At 62.9% G+C, this 20,417-nt stretch overlaps 1 protein-coding gene across 1 annotated transcript; it reads right to left on the bottom strand.

Annotated features, from left to right (window-relative positions):
* Positions 1-234: 234 nt before the first annotated feature.
* Positions 235-15,276, bottom strand: LOC139585589 (scavenger receptor cysteine-rich domain-containing group B protein-like). Its single transcript, XM_071418382.1, has 18 exons — positions 15,204-15,276; positions 13,360-13,374; positions 11,747-11,800; positions 11,538-11,558; positions 11,196-11,216; positions 10,909-10,941; positions 10,393-10,719; positions 9,875-9,885; positions 9,448-9,535; positions 8,530-8,791; positions 7,459-7,535; positions 6,700-6,827; positions 5,813-6,008; positions 3,543-3,908; positions 2,519-2,643; positions 2,295-2,430; positions 569-670; positions 235-335 (listed from the first exon to the last, which is right to left on the bottom strand). Exons 1-18 carry the CDS (start codon positions 15,274-15,276, stop codon positions 235-237), a joined length of 2,136 nt encoding a protein of 711 aa, XP_071274483.1.
* Between the last annotated feature and the right edge of the window lie 5,141 nt (positions 15,277-20,417).

Genomic DNA, 20,417 nt, shown 5'->3' with positions numbered 1-20,417 from the left:
TCAGATAAAAGATTCAGGTGAGGGATTCCAGGTGAGAGTGGCCAGGTGAGAGTGGCCAGGTAAGGTTCAGGTGAGGATTCCAGGTGAGTCTCAGGTGAGAATTCCAGGTGAGGGCAACCAGGTGAGGTTCAGGTGAGAGGTTCCAGGTGCCAGGTGAGTCCCACCAGGTGAGCTCCATGTGAGTCCCAGGTGAGCTCCAGGTGAGGGATTCCAGGTGAGCCCCTCCAGGTGAGCTCAGGGGGCGTCGTCCATCAGCTGCAGCTCCTCCCCCTCGCCAGGTGAGGCCCTCCTGGGCAGGTAAATGGCGCCGGGGGCCCTCAGGGCGTCCAGGTGAGCTGGGGACACACCTGGGGTCACCTGGGGTCACCTGGGACACACCTGGGGACACCTGGGGTCACCTGGGACACACCTGGGGTCACACCTGGGACACCTGGGACACACCTGGGGACACCTGGGGACACCTGGGACACACCTGGGACTCACCTGGGACACACCTGGGACACACCTGGGGACACCTGGGGACACCTGGGGTCACCTGGGACACACCTGGGACACACCTGGGACTCACCTGGGACACACCTGGCCCGCAAGGTGAGCCAGAGCAGGGCCCCGCCCAGTGACGTCAGCAGCACCAGCAGCGCCACCAGGTAGGAGCAGGTGGGGGCCGCACCTGGGGGACAGGTGAGGGGCGCGGGGGAGGCGTCACACCTGGGCTCACCTGTGCCAGCTGTCACACCTGGGCTCACCTGTCCCTACCTGTTCCTACCTGTCCCACCCTTCACACCTGTACTCACCTGTCCCTGCCTGTCCCATTCTTCTCACCTGGACTCACCTGTCCCACCCTTCTCACCTGTCCCACCTTTCTCACCTGTGCCATCTTCACCTGTCCTTACCTGTCCCACTCTTCTCACCTGGACTCACCTGTTCCCTCCTTCTTACCTGTCCCAGCTTCACCTGTCCCACCTTTCTCACCTGTCCTTACCTGCCTTTACCTGTCCCAGCCTTCACACCTGTACTCACCTGTCCCACCTGTCCTCAATCTTCACACCTGTCCTGGCTCCTCCCTTCTCACCTGTCCTTACCTGTCCTTACCTGTCCTTACCTGTCCCACCTGTCCCAGCTCCTCCATACCTGTCCTGGCTCCTCCTTTCTCACCTGTCCTTACCTGTCTCTACCTGTCCCACCTTTCTCACCTGTCCTTGCCTGTCCCCTCCTTCTCACCTGTCCCACCTGTTCTGGCTCTTCCCACCTGTCCTTACCTGTCCCCCACCCTTCTCACCTGTGCCACCTTCACCTGTCCCACCTTTCTCACCTGTCCCTGCCTGTCCTTACCTGTCCCATTCTTCTCACCTGGACTCACCTGTTCCCTCCTTCTCACCTGTCCCACCTGTTCTGGCTCTTCTCACCTGTCCTTACCTGTCCTCACCTGTCCCACCTTTCTCACCTGGAGTCACCTGTCCTTACCTGCCTTCACCTGTCCCACCTGTCCTCAATCTTCACACCTGTCCTGGCTCCACCCTTCTCACCTGTACTCACCTGTCCTTACCTGTCCTCACCTGTCCCACCCTTCACACCTGTTCCACTTTTCTCACCTGTCCTTACCTGCCTTCACCTGTCCCACCTGTCCTGGCTCCACCCTTCTCACCTGTACTCACCTGTCCTTACCTGTCCTTACCTGTCCCAGCTCCTCCACACCTGTCCTGGTTTAACCTTGCACACCTGTCCCGGTTTCCCTTTCTCACCTGTCCTTACCTGTCCCACCTTTCTCACCTGTCTGACCTTCACCTGTCCTTACCTGTCCTGGCTCCTCCCTTCTCACCTGTCTCACCTTTACCTGTCTCACCTGTCCTGGTTTAACCTTGCACACCTGTCCCACCTGTCCCGGTTTCCCTTTCTCACCTGTCCGGCACCTTTAGCCCCTCCTCCCTCACCTTTAGCCCCTCCCCCTTCACATTTAGCCCCTCCCCCTCACCTTCAGCCCCTCCCCCTTCACATTTAGCCCCTCCCCCCTCACCTTTAGCCCCTCCCTCCTCACACCTGCAGCCCCTCCCCCACACCTGTCCCTCACCTGAAGCTCCTCCCCCTCACATTTGGAGCCCCTCCCCCTCCCCTTTAGCCCCTCCTCCCTCCCCTTTAGCCCCTCCTCCCTCCCATTTAGCCCCTCCCCGAACACCTTTGGCTCCTCCCCCTCCCCTTTAGCCCCTCCCCCGCACCAGTCCCTCACCTTTAGCCCCTCCCCCAACACCTTTGGCCCCTCCCCCTCCCCTTTAGCCCCTCCCCCCCCCCTTTCTCACCTTTGGGCATCTCACACCTGAGCTCCGCCGGGGCCCCACCTGCGCAGGTGCTCGGCCCCGCCCCCTCCTGCAGGCACTCCTCCAGGTGCGCCTCGGATCCGTCACAGGTGAGCCCCGACAGGTAAAGCGGCCCCGGCTGGGCCAGGTGAGGCTCGGGGGCCGCCAGGTGAGGCCCCGCAGGTGCGCTGAGGGCGGGGGCCGCAGCCCAGCTGCCGGCACAGCACCTGCGCCTCGGGCAGCCCCCAGGTGAGGCCGCACACCTGCAGCCAGGTGCGGTTCAGCAGCACCTGCACCTGCCCCGAGCAGGGCCCGGCCCCGCCCCGCAGCCGCACCTGGGGGGGATCCGCACCTGGGGGGGGGAGATGGGGACAGGTGGGGGCGCCTGGGGGCACCTGGGGGCGCCTGGGCACACCTGGGCACACCTGGGCACACCTGTGTTAACTGAGTACACCTGAGGTCACCTGGGCACACCTGGGCACACCTGGGCACACCTGGGCACACCTGGGCACCTCACCCCATCTACATTACCTGAGCCCCCCCCAGTGCTCACCTGGCCCCGCCCCTCACCTGGGCACACCTGTGTCCCCCAGGTGCTCACCTGTCCCCCTGTACCTATCCCAGGTGCTCACCTGCACACACCTGTCCCTCACCTCTCCCAGGTGCCCTTACCTGTCCCCTCACTGCACACACCTGTCCCTTACCTGTGCACACCTGTCCCCCAGGTGCTCACACCTGTCCCTCACCTGTCCCCAGGTGCTCACCTGCACACCTGTCCCTCACCTGTGCACACCTGTCCCCTCACCACACACACCTGTCCCTTACCTGTGCACACCTGTCCCCAGTGCTCACACCTGTCCCTCACCTGCTCACCTGTCCCTCACCTGTCCCCCACTGTCCCTCACCTGTCCCAGGTGCTCACACCTGTCCCTCACCTGCGCACACCTGTCCCTCACCTGTGCACACCTGTCCCTCACCTGTCCCCTCACCTGCACACACCTGTCCCTCACCTGTCCCACACCTGTCCCCTCACCTGTGCTCACCTGCGCACACCTGTCCCTCACCTGTCCCTCACCTGCACACACCTGTCCCTCACCTGTCCCTCACCTGTCCCTCACCTGTCCCTCACCTGTCCCCTCACCTGCACACACCTGTCCCCTCACCTGCACACACCTGTGCACACCTGTCCCCTCACCTGTCCCTCACCTGCGCACACCTGTCCCTCACCTGTCCCCTCACCTGTCCCCTCACCTGCACACACGGCCGCCGCGTCCTCCTCGTGCCCGCAGCCGCCGCTCTCCGCCCAGGGCCGCCTCTCGCACCTGTCCAAGGTGAGCTCCTCACCTGTGCAGCGCACCTGGCCCGGCCACACGGGGCCCTCCCGGGGCCCGAAGCGCCCGCCGGGGGGCGTGGCCAGGGCGGGGCCGCAGCGCACCTGGCGGCAGGTGACGCGCGCGGCCGCCAGGTCCCAGGCGCGGCCGCAGAGCGAGCCCCACCTGCCCAGGTGCAGCAGCTCCACCCGCCCCGCGCACCTGTGCGGGCCCCCGGCCAGGCGCACCTGGGAGGGCGGGGCCGGGGCGGGAACGGGCGGGACAGGTGAGGGCGACGGGGGAGGGGCTGCGGGGAGACAGGTGAGAGACGGGTGAGGGGTGGGCAGGTGAGAGGGGGACAGGTGAGGGACAGGTGAGGGATGGACAGGTGAGGGCATGGACAGGTGAGGGATGGACAGGTGAGGGATGGACAGGTGAGGGACAGGTGTGGGATGGACAGGTGAGAGGAGGACAGGTGTGGGATGGACAGGTGAGGGACAGGTGAGCACTTGGGACAGGTGAGGGACAGGTGTGGGATGGACAGGTGAGGGACAGGTGAGTGAATACACAGGTGACAGGTGAGGGATGGACAGGTGAGAGGGGGACAGGTGAGGGATGGACAGGTGAGCACCTGGGACAGGTGAGGGATGGGACAGGTGTGGGACAGGTGAGGTGAGGGATGGACAGGTGAGAGGGGGGCAGGTGTGGGACAGGTGTGGGACAGGTGAGTGAATACACACGTGACAGGTGAGGGACAGGTGAGCAATGGACAGGTGAGGTGAGGGACAGGTGAGTGAATACACAGGTGACAGGTGAGGGAGGGACAGGTGGGGTGATGGACAGGTGAGGGACAGGTAAGGGATGGACAGGTGAGAGTGACAGGTGTGGGACAGGTGAGCACCTGGGACAGGTGAGGGATGGACAGGTGAGGGATGGACAGGTGAGGGATAGGTGAGGTGAGGGATGGACAGGTGAGTACCTGGGACAGGTGTGGGACAGGTGAGTGAATGCACAGGTGACAGGTGAGGGACGGACAGGTGAGGGTGTGGGTGGGGCTACAGGGGCAAGGGGATGGGTGGCGCCAGGTGAGGATGGAGGACAGGTGCAGGCAGGTAAGGGACACCTCACAGCAGAGCTGTGCCCCACCCCCTCACCTGAGCACACCTGTCCCTGCTCACCTGAGCTCACCTGTCCGTACCCACCCTCACCTGTTCTCACCTGTCCCTGCCCACCTGTCTGTACCTGTGCCCCCCTGCCCATGCTTACCTGTCCGTACCTGTCTGTGCTCACCTGTCCCTGCTCACCTGTTCTCATCTGTCTCTGCTTCTTCTCACCTGTCCATACCTATTCTGACTGTGCTCACCTGTCCGTGCTCACCTGTCCTCACCTGTCCATGCCCACCTGTCCCCTCCACCCTCACCTGTCCATGCTCACCTGTCCATACCCGACCCCACCTGTCCGTGCTCACCTGTGCTCACCTGTCCCCACCTGTCCCCACCTGCTTTCACCTGTCCATTCTCACCTGCCCTCACCTGTCCGTGCTCACCTGTTCTCACCTGTCCATACCTATTCTGACTGTGCTCACCTGCCCTCACCTGTCCCCATTGTCCCCCCCTGCCCTCACCTGTCCGTGCTCACCTGTTCTCACCTGCCTGTGCTCACCTGTCCCCCCCGCCCCCCCGTCCATGCTCACCTGTCCCCATTGTCCCCACCTGTCCATGCTCACCTGTCCATACCTGTCCCCACTGTCCCCCCCGCCCTCACCTGCCCTCACCTGTCCATGCTCACCTGTCCCCATTGTCCCCACCTGTCCCCCCTGCCCTCACCTGTCCGTGCTCACCTGTCCCCACCTGTCCCCATTGTCCCCCCCACCCTCACCTGTCCCCCCCCACCCTCACCTGTCCATGCTCACCTGTCCCCATTGTCCCCACCTGTCCCCCCTGCCCCCCATCCATGCTCACCTGTCCGTGCTCACCTGTCCCCCCCCCGCCCTCACCTGTCCCCACCTGTCCCCCCGCCCTCACCTGTCGGCGCTCACCTGCGCACTCCATGCCCTCACCTGTCCCCACCTGTCCGTGCTCACCTGCGCACTCCACGCCCTCACCTGTCCATACCTGTCCCCACCTGTCCCCCCACCCTCACCTGTCCGTGCTCACCTGCGCACTCCATGCCCTCACCTGTCCCCCCCCACCCTCACCTGTCCGTGCTCACCTGCGCACTCCACGCCCGCGTCGCGCTGGTGCCCGCAGGTGTTGTTGCCCCAGGGGGGGGCGGGGCACTGCCCCAGGTGCCGCTCGCTGCCCGCGCAGGTGAGGTCGCTGAGCCACACCTGCCCCGAGCCCCGCCCGAACCGCGCCCCGCCCGGCGCCGACAGGGCCCGCCCACAGCCCACCTGGCGGCACACCACCTGCGGGACAGGTAAATACACCTGAGAGACCCTAAATACACCTGTGTGAGATACACACAGCCCACCTGGCGGCACACCACCTGCGGGACAGGTAAATACACCTGAGAGACCCTAAACACACCTGAGTGACCCTAAATACACCTGGCGGCACACCACCTGCGGGACAGGTAAATGCACCTGAGTGAGATACACACACACCACCTGCGGGACAGGTAACACACCTGAGAGACCTTAGATACACCTGAGTGACTTTAAATACACCTGGGGACAGGTGACACACCTGAGTGAGCTTTAACACACCTGTGGGACAGGTAAATACACCTGGGGCAGGTAACGCACCTGCCTGAACTACAAACACACCTGAGTGACCTCAAACGCACCTGAGGGACACCAGGGACGCACCTGAACTCACCTGTCCTCACCTGTCCCCCCCCGTGCTCACCTGTCCGTGTCCCCCCCCTCACCTGTCCCACCTGCTCACCTGTCCCACCTGTCCGTCCCCCCTGTGCTCACCTGTCCATCCCCCCACCTCACCTGTCCCACCTTCTCACCTGTCCCCCCCATGCTCACCTGTCCCACCTGCCCTCACCTGTCCCACCTGTGCTCACCTGTCCCCCACCTGTCCCCCCCCTGTGCTCACCTGTCCCCACCTGTCCCCCCCCCTGTCCCCACCTGTCCCCCCCATGCTCACCTGGGCGTCGCTCAGGTCCCAGCCGCGGTCGCAGACGCTGCCCCAGCGCCCCTCGTGCAGCACCTCCACCCTACCTGCGCACAGGTGAGGCCCGGCCGCCAGCCGCACCGCACCTGAGCCGGGCTCACCTGCGGGGACACAGACAGGTGAGGGACACGGACAGGTGAGGGAACACGGACAGGTGAGGCTCACCTGGGCTGGGGGTACCTGGGAGACATGGACAGGTGAGGGACGGGGACAGGTGAGGGAGCGGCCACAGGTGAGGCTCACCTGGACAGGTGAGGGACAGGGACAGGGACAGGTGAGGCTCACCTGGGCTGGGGTTACCTGTGGGACAGGTGAGGCTCGCGTTGCAGGAGCTCCCACATCACCTGCGCATGGCTCACCTGAGCAGACACCTGTGCTCACCTGTGCTCACCTCACCCATGCACACCTGTCCATGGCTCACCTGTGCTCACCTGTGCACACCACACCCACGCACACCTGTCCGTATCACACCTGCACACACCTGTATGTGCTCACCTGTCCATGGCTCAGCTGTCCCTGCTCACCTGTGCACACCTGTGCAAACCTCTCTCACCTGTCCATATCACACCTGTGCACACCTGCACATACCTGTCCGTGTCTCACCTGTGCACACCTGTCCTGTCTCACCTGTCCTGTGTCACCTGTGCACACCTGCACACACACCTGTCCATGTCTTGTCTCACCTGTCTCACCTGTCCATATCTCACCTGTGCACACCTGTCCGTGTCACACCTGCGCAGATCACACCTGCGTCCTCCCTGTGGTGGCAGTTGTGCTGCCCCCAGGTGTATCTCACCTGTCTCACCTGTCTGCACCTCACCTGTCTGCGCCTCACCTGTCTCACCTGCCCATGTCTCACCTGCCCATATCACACCTGTCTCACCTGCACACACCTGCCCGTGTCTCACCTGCACACACCTGTCTGTGCTCACCTGTGCAGATCTCACCTGCACACACCTGTCCATATCTCACCTGTGCAGATCACACCTGCGTCCTCCCCATGGTGGCAGTTGTGCTCACCTGTCCATATCTCACCTGTCTCACCTGTCCGTGTCTTACCTGTCTCACCTGTGCACACCTGTCCCTGTCTCACCTGCACACACCTGTCCATATCACACCTGTCCCACCTGTCCGTGTCTCACCTGTCTCACCTGTCCATGTCTCACCTGCGCAGATCACACCTGCGTCCTCCCCATGGTGGCAGTTGTGCTCACCTGCCCATATCATGCCTGTGCACACCTGCCTCACCTGTCCATATCTCACCTGTCCATGTCTCACCTGTCTCACCTGTCCGTGCTTACCTGCACAGATCACACCTGCGTCCTCCCCGTGGTGGTAGTTGTGCTCACCTGTCCCAGTGCACACCTGCCCATATCACACCTGTGCTCACCTGTCCATATCTCACCTGCGCAGATCACACCTGTGCACACCTGTCCGTGTCTCACCTGCACAGATCACACCTGCGTCCTCCCCATGGTGGCAGTTGTGCTCACCTGTCCCTATCTCACCTGCCCATATCACACCTGTCCGTGTCTCACCTGCCCATATCTCACCTGTCTCACCTGTCCATATCTCACCTGTGCACACCTGTCCATCTCTCACCTGCGCAGATCACACCTGCGTCCTCCCCGTGGTGGCAGTTGTGCTGCCCCAGGTGTGTCTCACCTGTCCGTGTCTCACCTGTCCATATCACACCTGTGCTCACCTGTCCGTGCTCACCTGTCCATATCTCACCTGCGCAGATCACACCTGCGTCCTCCCCGTGGTGGCAGTTGTGCTCTCCCCCACGCCCGGTGCCCGCACCTGAAGAAGTCGAGCTCCTCCCCCGTGCAGGTGACGTCGTCGAGCCAGATGGGCCCCTCCCCCCGGCCGTACCTGGCCGCACCTGGCGCCTCCAGGGCGGGGCCGCAGCCCAGGTGAGCGCAGAGCACCCGGGCCTGGCGCAGGCCCCAGGCGTCGTCGCAGACGGAGCCCCACAGGTGCGCCCGCAGCACCTCCACCCGCCCCGCGCACCTGTCGGGCGCACCTGAGAGACGCAGCCGGGGCGGGGCCGGCACCGACGACTCTGCGGGGAGAGGGGGGGGCACCTGAGGGAGGCACCTGGGCACAGGTGAGGGGTCAGGGGCACCTGGGGGCACCTGGGCACAGGTGAGGGGGTCAGGGGCACCTGGGGACAGGTGAGGGGTCAGGGTTACCTGGGAGTTACCTGGGGGCAGGTGAGGGGCAGGTGAGGGGGTCAGGGTTACCTGGGGACAGGTGAGGGGCAGGTGAGGGGGTCTGGGTCACCTGAGGGCGGCACCTGGGCACAGGTGAGGGGTCAGGGGCACCTGGGGTTACCTGGGGGCACCTGGGGGAGTTACCTGGGGGTTACCTGGGGGAGTTACCTGGGCACAGGTGTGGGACAGATGTGTGGGGTCAGGGTTACCTGGGGGAGTTACCTGGGAGGGTTACCTGGGGGCAGGTGTGGGGCAGGTGAGGGGGTCTGGGGCACCTGGGGGCACCTGGGGGCACCTGGGCACAGGTGAGGGGGTCAGGGTTACCTGGGGACAGGTGAGGGACAGGTGTGTGGGGTCAGGGGCACCCGGGGGCACCTGGGGACACCTGGGGGCACCTGGGGGCAGGTGAGGGGGTCAGGGTTACCTGGGCACAGGTGAGGGACAGGTGAGGGGTCAGGGGCACCTGGGACAGGTGTGTGGGGTCAGGGTTACCTGGGGGAGTTACCTGGGGGCAGGTGAGGGGCAGGTGAGGGGTCAGGGTCACTTGGGGGCACCTGGGCACAGGTGTGGGACAGGTGAGAGGTCAGGGTTACCTGGGGGCAGGTGAGGGACAGGTGAGGGGGTCAGGGTTACCTGGGACAGGTGTGTGGGGTCAGGGTCACCTGGGGGACACTTGGGGACAGGTGAGGGGTCAGAGTTACCTGGGGGAGTTACCTGGGCACAGGTGAGGGGGTCTGGGTTACCTGGGGGGCACCTGGGGGCTCACCTGGGCACAGGTGAGGGACAGGACAGGTGTGGGGCAGGTGAGGGGTCAGGGTTACCTGGGGGAGTTACCTGGGCACAGGTGAGGGGTCAGGGGCACCTGGGGACAGGTGAGGGGGTCTGGGTTATCTGGGACAGGTGTGTGGGGTCAGGGTCACCTGGGGGGTTACCTGGGGGGCACCTGAGCACAGGTGAGGGGGTCAGGGTTACCTGGGAGCTACCTGGGGGAGTTACCTGGGCACAGGTGTGGGACAGGTGAGGGGTCAGAGTTATCTGGGGGAGCTACCTGGGGACAGGTGAGGGGTCAGGGTCACTTGGGGGCACCTGGGGGCAGGTGAGGGGCAGGTGAGGGGGTCAGGGTTACCTGGGGGGGGTCACCTGGGGGCTACCAGGGACAGGTGAGGGACAGGTGAGTGGGGGGCGCAGGGTTACCTGGGGGTCACCTGGGACAGGTGGGGGGGGCAGGGTTACCTGGGGACAGGTGTGGGACAGGTGTGGGACAGGACAGGTGAGGGACAGGTGAGGAGGTCAGGGTTACCTGGGCACAGGTGTGGGGTGTGGGACAGGTGAGGGGTTCTGGGTTACCTGGGCACAGGTGTGGGGTGTGGGACAGGTGAGGGGTTCTGGGTTACCTGGGCACAGGTGTGGGACAGCTCACCTGCCCCCACCTGCCCCCCCCCGCCCTCACCTGCGCAGGCGGCGCCGGCGTCCTCGGCGTGGTTGCACCTGTGCTGTCCCCAGGTGTGCCCGGCGCACTGGCCCAGGTGAGCCTCGCTGCCGTCGCACCTGAGCCCGTCCAGCCAGATGGGCCCCGCCCCCTCGCCGAACTGCGCCCCGCCCGGCGCCCAGAGGGCGGGGCCGCAGCGCACCTGGCGGCAGGTGACGCGCGCGGCCGCCAGGTCCCAGGTGTCGTCGCACACCGAGCCCCACCTGCCCGCGTGGAACACCTCGACGCGCCCCGCGCACCTGTGCGGGCCCCCGGCCAGGCGCACCTGGCCCTCCCGATAGGGCTCACCTGCGCACACGGCGGGGACAGGTGAGCGCACCTGGGCGCATCATGGGGCTCACCTGGGTGCTCAATGGGGACAGGTGAGCACACCTGGGCGCCCAATGGGGCTCACCTGGGCGCCCCACAGGGACAGGTGAGCTCAGGTGGGCGCCCAATGGGGACAGGTGAGCGCACCTGGGGGTGTCAGGAGCTCACCTGAGGGTTCCGGGCTTGCACCTGGGGGCAAACCTGGAACGCAGAATGCGGACAGGTGAGCTCACCTGGGCACCCAATGGGGCTCACCTGGGCGCCCAACTGGGACAGGTGAGCTCACCTGGGTGCCCAATAGGGACAGGTGAGCTCAGGTGGGCATGCCAAGGGCTCACCTGAGGGTGCCACAGGCTCACCTGGGCGCCCAATGGGGCTCACCTGGGTGACCAGCAGGGACAGGTGAGCTCACCTGGGCACCCAATGGGGCTCACCTGGGGGTGTCCGGTTCTTACCTGAGGGGTCTGGGGTCACACCTGAGGAACACAGAACAGGTGAGCTCACCTGGGCACCCAATGGGGCTCACCTGGGCGCCCAACTGGGACAGGTGAGCGCACCTGGGTGCCCAATAGGGACAGGTGAGCTCAGGTGGGCACGCCAAGGGCTCACCTGGGCACCCAATGGCCACAGGTGAGCTCAGGTGGGCGTGCCCGGGATTCACCTGGGCGAGCCCCAGGCTCACCTGAGTGCCAGGGATTCACCTGGGCGCCCAATGGGGCTCACCTGGGCACCCAGCAGGGACAGGTGAGCTCACCTGGGCGCCCAATGGGGCTCACCTGGGGGTGTCCGGTTCTTACCTGAGGGGTCTGGGGTCACACCTGGGGAACACAGAACAGGGACAGGTGAGCTCACCTGGGCGCTGCAGCAGCAGCACCTGGGTGCCCAATGGGGACAGGTGAGCTCACCTGCAAGTGCCAGGGGCTCACCTGTGCACCAGGAGCTCACCTGAGGGTGCCACAGGCTCACCTGGGCACTCCAGGGCCTCACCTGGGCACCAGGGACTCACCTGAGGGTTCCGGGGTGGCGCCTGAGCCCAGCAGGGCCTCACCTGGGGGCACACCTGGAACGCGGAACGGGCACAGGTGAGCTCACCTGGGCACCCCATGGGGACTGGGGGCACCTGGGCAGGTGTTGGGGCCTCACCTGGGCAGGTGTGGCCATGGGGCCTGCGCAGGTGCTGAGCCCCACCCCCCTGGCCAGGTGTGCATGCACAGGTGCGCAATGGGTGTGGCCAGGTGTGCCCAGGTGTGCAATGGGTGTGCCCAGGTGTGCCCAGGTGTGCCCAGGTGCATCACCTGCACACAGCTGTGGCTGTCCCTGCTCACCTGAGCACACCTGGCTGTGCCTGAGCTCACCTGTACACGCTCACCTGTGCTCACCTGTATTCATCTCAACTCACCTGTCCATACCTGAGCACACCTGTCCGTGCACACCTGAGCACACCTGGTCAGACTCACCTGGGCTCACCTGTGCTCACCTGTTCAGATGCATGTCTCACATGCCCACACTCACCTGCACATAGCGCACCTGAACTCACCTGGGCACACCTGAGCACACCTGTTCATGCTCACCTGTGCACACCTGGACTCACCTGTTCACCCCTGTTCAGATGCATCTGTGCTCACCTGTGCACACCTGAGCTCACCTGTCCACGCTCACCTGTGCTCACCTGTATTCACCTCAACTCACCTGTGCACACCTGAGCACACCTGTCCATACCTGAGCACACCTGTCTGTGCTCACCTGTACTCACCTGTTCAGACTCACCAGTGCTCACCTGTGCATGCACACCTGTGCCCACCTCTGCACACCTGGTCAGACTCACCTGTCCATGCTCACCTGTGCACACCTGGACTCACCTGTGCTCACCTGTTCAGACTCACCTGTGCTCACCTGTCCATGCACACCTGTGCACACCTGGACTCACCTGGTCAGACTCACCTGAGCACACCTGTGCACACCTGTTCAGAACTCATCTGGGCACACCTGGACTCATCTGTGCTCACCTGTCCATGCACACCTGTGCACACCTGGTCAGACTCACCTGTGCACACCTGGACTCATCTGGGCTCACCTGGACTCACCTGGTCAGACTCACCTGAGCACACCTGTCCATGCTCACCTGTGCTCACCTGAACTCACCTGTCCATACCTGAGCACACCTGTGCACACCTGGACTCACCTGTCCATGCTCACCTGTGCACACCTGGTCAGACTCACCTGTGCACACCTGGACTCATCTGGACTCACCTGGACTCACCTGGTCAGACTCACCTGTGCACACCTGTCCCTGCACACCTGTTCACACCTGTTCAGATGCATCTGTGCACACCTGTCCATGCACACCTGAACACACCTGGTCAGACTCACCTGGGCACACCTGGACTCACCTGAGCACACCTGTCCATGCTCACCTGTGCACACCTGTACAGACTCACCTGAGCACACCTGTCCATGCTCACCTGGGCACACCTGTGGCTCACCTGTGTAAATTTGTCCATGCTCACCTGTGCACACCTGGACTCACCTGAGCACACCTGTCCATGCTCACCTGTGCACACCTGGACTCACCTGAGCTCACCTGTCCATGCACACCTGTGCACACCTGTACGGACTCACCTGAGCACAGCACACCTGTGGGAAAGAGAAAGGACAGGTGAGGCGGGGGAGGGGGAAGGGACAGGTGGGCACAGGTGGGCACAGGTGGGCATGGACAGGTGAGGGGGTTTGGGGAATGGAAGAAGGGAGGGAAAATGGGGAAAAAAAGGGGGAAAAGGGGAAAAAATGGGGAAAGGGAGAGGAAAAATTGGGAAAATTTGGGGAAATCGGGGAAAATTTGAGGAAAATTGGGAAAAATTGGGGAAAATTGGGAAAAATGGGGGAAATTGGGAAAAATGGGGGAAATTGGGAAAAATGTGGGAAAAGGGAGAAGAAAATTGGGAAAATTTGGGGAAATTGAGGAAAATTGAGGAAAATTGGGAAAAATTGGGGAAAATTGAAGAAAAAGGGGGAAAAGTGGGGGAAGGGAGGAGAAAAATTGGGAGAAATGAGGAAAATTTGGGAAAAATTTTGGGGATAAAATCGAGGAAAAAGGCGGAAAGTGGGGGAAGGGAAGAGAAAAATGGGGAAAATTTGGGAAAATTTGGGAAAAAATCGGGAAAATTTGGGGGAAATGGGGGGAGGGGGAATTGGGGAATTCTGGGAAATTCTGGGAATTTCGGGAATTCGGGATCCGGGAGGGGCCGAAGGTCGCGCGGGGGCCCCAAAATCGCGGAATTTGCCCCCAAAAATCGATCGGGAGCCAAGGGCGGGGGCGGGGCGGAATTCCCGGGAAAAATGGGCGGGAAAAGGGAAATTCCCGGAATTTGGAGAAGGGGAGGAGGGAGGGGAAGGGGGGGGGGGGGGGGGCAAAAAAAAAATGGGAATTTTGGGAAAAAAAGAGAGAATTTTGGTGGTGGAAAAAAAAAAATGGAATTTTGGGATAAAATCCTCGAATTTTGGGGTCAAATCCTGATTTTTTTAAAAATAAAGTTCCCCAATTTTGGGATGAAATCCGGAAATTTTTTGGAATAAAATCCCTGAAATTTGGCCCCAAATCCGGAATTTTATTGGGGATAAAATTTCCCGAAATTTTTGAGATAAAATTCCTGAATTTTTGGGGATGAAATCACCCAATTTTGAGATAAAATCTCTGAATTTTTTTTGGGGGGGGGATAAATCCCCAATTTTGGAATAAAATTCCCAAATATTTTGGGATAAAACCCCCAAATTTTGGGATAAAATGCTCAAATTTTGGAGCAAAACCCCCGAATTTTTTGGGATAAATCCCCCCCAATTTTGGGATAAAATTCTCGAATTTTTGGGTAAAGCCCCCAGTTTTTGGAATAAAATTCCCAAATATTTTGGGATTAAATCCCCAAATTTTGGGCGCAAATCCCTAAATTTTTTGGGATAAATCCCTCCAATTTTGGGATAGAAGCTCTGAACTTTTTTGAATAAAATCCCCCAATTTTTGAATAAACTCCCCCAATTTTGGGATAAAAATCCCCGAATTTTTGGGGATGAAATCCCAACATTTTTTTGGATAAATCCCCCCAGTTTTGGGATAAAATCCCCGAATTTTGGGATAAAATCCCCGAAATTTTTGGGCTAGAATCCCCCAATTTTGGGCTAAGCCCAGTTTTGGGATAAAATCCCCAAATTTTGGCATAACCTCCCTCAATTTTGGGATAAGATCCCCCAGTTTTTTTCGTAACCCCCCTCCCCGCAATTTGGGCATAAAATCCCTGATTTTTTTAGGATAAATCCCCCCAATTTTTGGGCTAAAATCCCCGAATTTTTTGGGCTAGAATCCCCCAATTTTGGGCAAAAATCCCCCAATTTTGGGCTAAAATCCCCGAATTTTTTGGGCGAGAATCCCCCAGGTTTGGGCTAAGCCCCGCCCCCCCTGTGACGTCACTCACCGCCCAGGTGCAGCAGCCCCAGGAGGCCCCAGGTGAGCCCCGCGAGCCCCCCCCGAGCACCTGGAGCCGCCATGGCCGCAGGTGAGCCCCGAGACCACGCCCCCAACTCCCCGAGACCACGCCCCCGCCTCCCCGAGACCCCCTCCCACCTGACCCCTGCCACGTGACCCCGCCCCTTTCATCGGGTGACCCCGCCCCTTTCCCCCCGAAGTGTCCCCGCCCCTCCCCGGTGGCCCCGCCCCTCACTCCAGCTGACCCCGCCCCTTCTCCCACGTGACCCCGCCCCCTTGTCCTCTGCCCCCCTCCGTGACTCCGCCCACCCCAGCTGATCCCGCCCCATTGCAGCCCCGCCTCTCCACAGCTGACCCCGCCCCTTCTCCAATGTGACCCCGCCCCTCTCCAGCTGACTCCGCCTCTCCCCTCATCTGACCCCGCCCCTCCCCCCAGGTGACCCCGCCGTGACCCCGGGGGAGGGGCGGGGGGCGGGGTCTGACGGGGGGCGGGGCACGGTTGCGTCAGAGCCGCAGCGGGAACGGAACAGAAACACCTGAGAGGGGAAAGGGGAGAGAGAAAAAAACAGGTGAGGAACACCTGGGGAGGGACATGGGGACACCTGGGGAGGGACATGGGGACACTTGGGACACACCTGGGCACACCTGAGGGACACCTGGGGACAGGTGAGGGACACCTGGGGAGGGACATGGGGACACCTGGGACACACCTGGGCACACCTGAGGGACACCTGGGGACAGGTGAGGAACACCTGGGGACACCTGGGGGGACATGGGACACACCTGGGGGGACATGGGGACACCTGGGACACACCTGGGGGGACATGGGGACAGGTGAGGGACACCTGGGGACACCTGGGGGGACATGGGACACACCTGGGGGGACATGGGGACACCTGGGGACACACCTGGGCTCACCTGGGTACACCTGGGACACCTGAGGGACACCTGGGGACAGGTGAGGAACACCTGGGGAGGGACATGGGCACACCTGGGACACACCTGGGCACACCTGGGGCGACATGGGGACACCTGAGAGGGACAAGTGAGGGACGCCTGGGACACACCTGCAGGGCCATGGGGACACCTGGAGACACCTGGGTAGGGGGGGGGCAGGTAAAGCTCACCTGGGCACACCTTGGGGGACATTGGGGTACCTGGGGACACCTGGGGTCACCTGGGTGTGGGGACACACCTGTGGTTGGACACCTGGCTCAGGTGTGTGGGGGTGGGGATCTTAAACCATTGGGGGGGACCCTCACCTGTCCCATCCCCCTCTACCTGTGCTCCAGCTCAGCCTCTCCTGAGACCTCACCTGAGCCCACCTGAGCGCACCTGAACCCACCTGAGCTCACCTGAGCCCACCTGCCCTCACCTGCCATGAGGATTGGGGGCCCCCCCTCACCTGGGGGCTCACCTGGGGCTGCTCCTGCACCTGTGGGGGCTCTGCGGTGAGTGGGGGAGGGGCTCAGGTGAGTGGGCGGGGCTCAGGTGAGAGGGGGAGGGGCTCAGGTGATTGGGGGGAGGGGCTCAGGTGAGAGGGGGGAGGGGCTCAGGTGAGTGGGGGGAGGGGCTCAGGTGAGACCTCCTGGCTCCCCACACCTGAGGCTCTGGCGGCCTCACCTGGTGCCCAGGTGAGCTCACCTGTCCCTGTTGGGCGCCCAGGTGAGGCCCTGGAGTGCCCAGGTGAGCTCACCTGTCCCTGTTGGGCGCCCACCTGAGCTCACCTGTCCCCGTTCCACGTTCCAGGTGTGCCCCCAGGTGCGAGCCCGGAACCCTCAGGTGAGCTCCTGACACCCCCAGGTGAGCTCACCTGTCCCCATTGGGCGCCCAGGTGAGCCCCGTTGGGTGCCCAGGTGCTGCTGCTGCAGCGCCCAGGTGAGCTCACCTGTCCCTGTTCTGTGTTCCCCAGGTGCGACCCCAGAGCCCTCAGGTAAGAACCGGACACCCCCAGGTGAGCCCCATTGGGCGCCCAGGTGAGCTCACCTGTCCCTATTGGGCACCCAGGTGACCTCACCTGTCCCTGTTGGGCGCCCAGGTGACCTCACCTGTCCCCATTGGGCGCCCAGGTGAATCCCTGGCACGCCCACCTGAGCTCACCTGTCCCCATTGGGCGCCCAGGTGAGCTCACCTGTCCCTGCTGGGTGCCCAGGTGAGCCCCTGGCACTCAGGTGAGCCTCGGGCTCGCCCAGGTGAATCCCGGGCACGCCCACCTGAGCTCACCTGTGGCCATTGGGTGCCCAGGTGAGCCCTTGGCGTGCCCAGGTGAGCCCCTGGCATCCTCAGGTGAGCCCCTGGCACTTGCAGGTGAGCTCACCTGTCCCCATTGGGTGCCCAGGTGAGCCCACCTGTCCCTGTTGGGCGCCCAGGTGAGCCCCATGGTGCGCCCAGGTGCGCTCACCTGTCCCCGCCGTGTGCGCAGGTGAGCCCTATCGGGAGGGCCAGGTGCGCCTGGCCGGGGGCCCGCACAGGTGCGCGGGGCGCGTCGAGGTGTTCCACGCGGGCAGGTGGGGCTCGGTGTGCGACGACACCTGGGACCTGGCGGCCGCGCGCGTCACCTGCCGCCAGGTGCGCTGCGGCCCCGCCCTGCGCGCCCTGCCCGGCTCAGGTGAGTTCGGGCCAGGTGAGGGCCCCGTCTGGCTCGATGACGTCACCTGCGGCGGGTGGGAGGCGGAGCTGCGGAGCTGCCCCGCCCGCGCCTGGGGCCAGCACAACTGCCACCATGGGGAGGACGCAGGTGTGATCTGCGCAGGTGAGCACGGACAGGTGAGACAGGTGTGTGCAGGTGTGAGCACGGACAGGTGTGTGCAGGTGTGTGCAGGTGTGTGCAGGTGTGTGCAATGCGCAGGTGAGCACGGACAGGTGAGACAGGTGTGTGCAGGTGTGTGAGCATGGACAGGTGTGTGCAGGTATGGACAGGTGTGAGCATGGACAGGTGTGCGCATGGACAGGTGTGCGCAGGTATGGACAGGTGAGCATGGACAGGTGTGTGCAGATATGTGCAGGTGAGCACAGACAGGTGTGAGCATGGACAGGTGTGTGCAGGTGAGACATGGACAGGTGTGTGCATGGACAGGTGTGTGCATGGACAGGTGTGTGCAGGTATGAACAGGTGTGTGCAGTGCGCAGGTGAGCACGGACAGGTGAGACAGGTGTGCGCAGGTGTGTGCATGGATAGGTGTGTGCAGGTATGGACAGGTGTGCGCAGGTATGGACAGGTGTGAGCATGGACAGGTGAGCATGGACAGGTGTGAGCACGGACAGCTGTGCGCAGGTATGGACAGGTGTGTGCAGTTGAGCACGGACAGGTGAGCACGGACAGGTGTGTGCGGATATGTGCAGGTGAGCACGGACAGGTGTGTGAGCATGGACAGGTGTGTGCACAGACAGGTGTGTGCAGGTGTGCAGTGTGCAGGTGAGCACAGACAGGTGTGAGCATGGACAGGTGTGTGCAGGTGAGACATGGGCAGGTGTGTGCATGGACAGGTGTGTGCATGGACAGGTGTGTGCAGGTATGAACAGGTGTGTGCAGTGCGCAGGTGAGCACGGACAGGTGAGACAGGTGTGCGCAGGTGTGTGCATGGATAGGTGTGTGCAGGTATGCACAGGTGTGAGCATGGACAGGTGAGCATGGACAGGTGTGAGCATGGACAGGTGTGAGCACGGACAGGTGTGCGCAGGTATGGACAGGTGTGTGCAGTTGAGCACGGACAGGTGAGCACGGACAGGTGTGTGCGGATGTGTGCAGGTGAGACATGGACAGGTGTGAGCATGGACAGGTGTGCGCAGGTATGAACAGGTGTTTGCAGGTGTGCAGTGCGCAGGTGAGCTCGGACAGGTGAGCATGGACAGGTGAGCACGGACAGGTGTGTGTGGGTATGAACAGGTGTGTGCAGGTGTGAGCATGGACAGGTGTGTGCAGGTATGGACAGGTGTGAGCAGGGACAGGTGTGATTGGACAGGTGTGGGTGGGTGTGCAGGTGTGCGCTGCACAGGTGTGCATGGACAGGTGGGACTGGACAGGTGTGTACAGGTGTGCTCTGTGCAGGTGAGACACAGGTGACAACGGACAGGTGTGTGCAGGTGTGGACAGGTGTGCTCAGGTGAGCATGCCCAGGTGTGCCCAGGTGCCCCCAGGTGCCCCCAGGTGTTCCCAGGTGTGCCCAGGTGTGCCCAGGTGCCCCAGCTGTGCCACTCCCACCTTTCCCTCCCCCACAGGTGCTGATCCCCTGCTGCAGGAAACGCCACAGGTGCAGCCTCAGGTGCAGCCTCAGGTGCAGCCCCAGGTAACGGCACAGGTGCAGCCCCAGGTGCAGCCCCAGGTGCAGCCTCAGGTGCAGCCCCAGGTGCAGCCCCAGGTGGAGCCGCAGGTGGAGCCGCAGGTGCACGCCCAGGATCAGTTGAAGGTGAGGCCCTGGGTGTGCCCAGATTCCCCTCAGGTGCCCCCACCTGTCCCCAGGTGCGTCCCCAGGTGTGCCCCCAGGTGTGCCCCCAGGTGACCCCAGGTGTGCCCCCAGGTGCGGTTGGTGAACGGCTCCTCCAGGTGCGTGGGCAGGGTGGAGGTGCTGCACAGGAACAGGTGGGGCTCGGTCTGCGACGACACCTGGGACATGGCGGATGCACAGGTGAGACCGGGGGGGGGGGCACCTGGGGACACACCTGGGACACACCTGGGACAGGTGGGGCACACCTGGGAATGGGGACACACCTGGGGACACACCTGGGACACACCTGGGACAGGTGGGACACACCTGGGACACACCTGGGGATGGGGACACACCTGGGACACACCTGGGACAGGTGGGGGTACCTGGGGACACCTGGGGATGTCCATAGACACACCTGGGGACAGGTGGGGACACACCTGGGGATAGGGAAACACCTGGGACATGGTGGATGCACAGGTGAGACCAGGGACACACCTGGGACACACCTGGGACACACCTGGGGACACCTGGGAACACCTGGTCACACCTGGGACACACTTGGGACACACCTGGGCCTACCTGGGCACACCTGGGACACACCTGGGGACACACCTGGGACACACCTGGGGACACCTGGGACACACCTGGGGGCACACCTGGGACACACCTGGGGACACCTGGGGACAGCTGGGACACACCTGGGGACACCTGGGGACACACCTGGACACACCTGGGCTCACCTGGGACACACCTGGGACACACCTGGGGACACACCT

The sequence above is a fragment of the Agelaius tricolor genome, unplaced genomic scaffold (assembly GCF_023055355.1).
Source record: "Agelaius tricolor isolate 1412-34295 unplaced genomic scaffold, bAgeTri1.0.p SCAF_85, whole genome shotgun sequence".
NCBI classification, from domain to species: domain Eukaryota; kingdom Metazoa; phylum Chordata; class Aves; order Passeriformes; family Icteridae; genus Agelaius; species Agelaius tricolor.
This window is presented reverse-complemented; position numbering and strand designations above follow the sequence as displayed.

Excerpts from the sequence above, each read along its gene's own strand:
- LOC139585589 (XM_071418382.1), bottom strand. The coding sequence starts at position 15,276 with ATGGCGGCTCCAGGTGCTCGGGGGGGGCTCGCGGGGCTCACCTGGGGC. Across the intron at positions 3,909-5,812 it reads CGCGGGCGTGGAGTGCGCAG|CCCCTCCCCCGTCGCCCTCA; the intron begins GTGAGCACGGAC and ends GTCTCCCCGCAG. Across the intron at positions 671-2,294 it reads CAGGTGTGAGATGCCCAAAG|GTGCGGCCCCCACCTGCTCC; the intron begins GTGAGAAAGGGG and ends CCTGTCCCCCAG.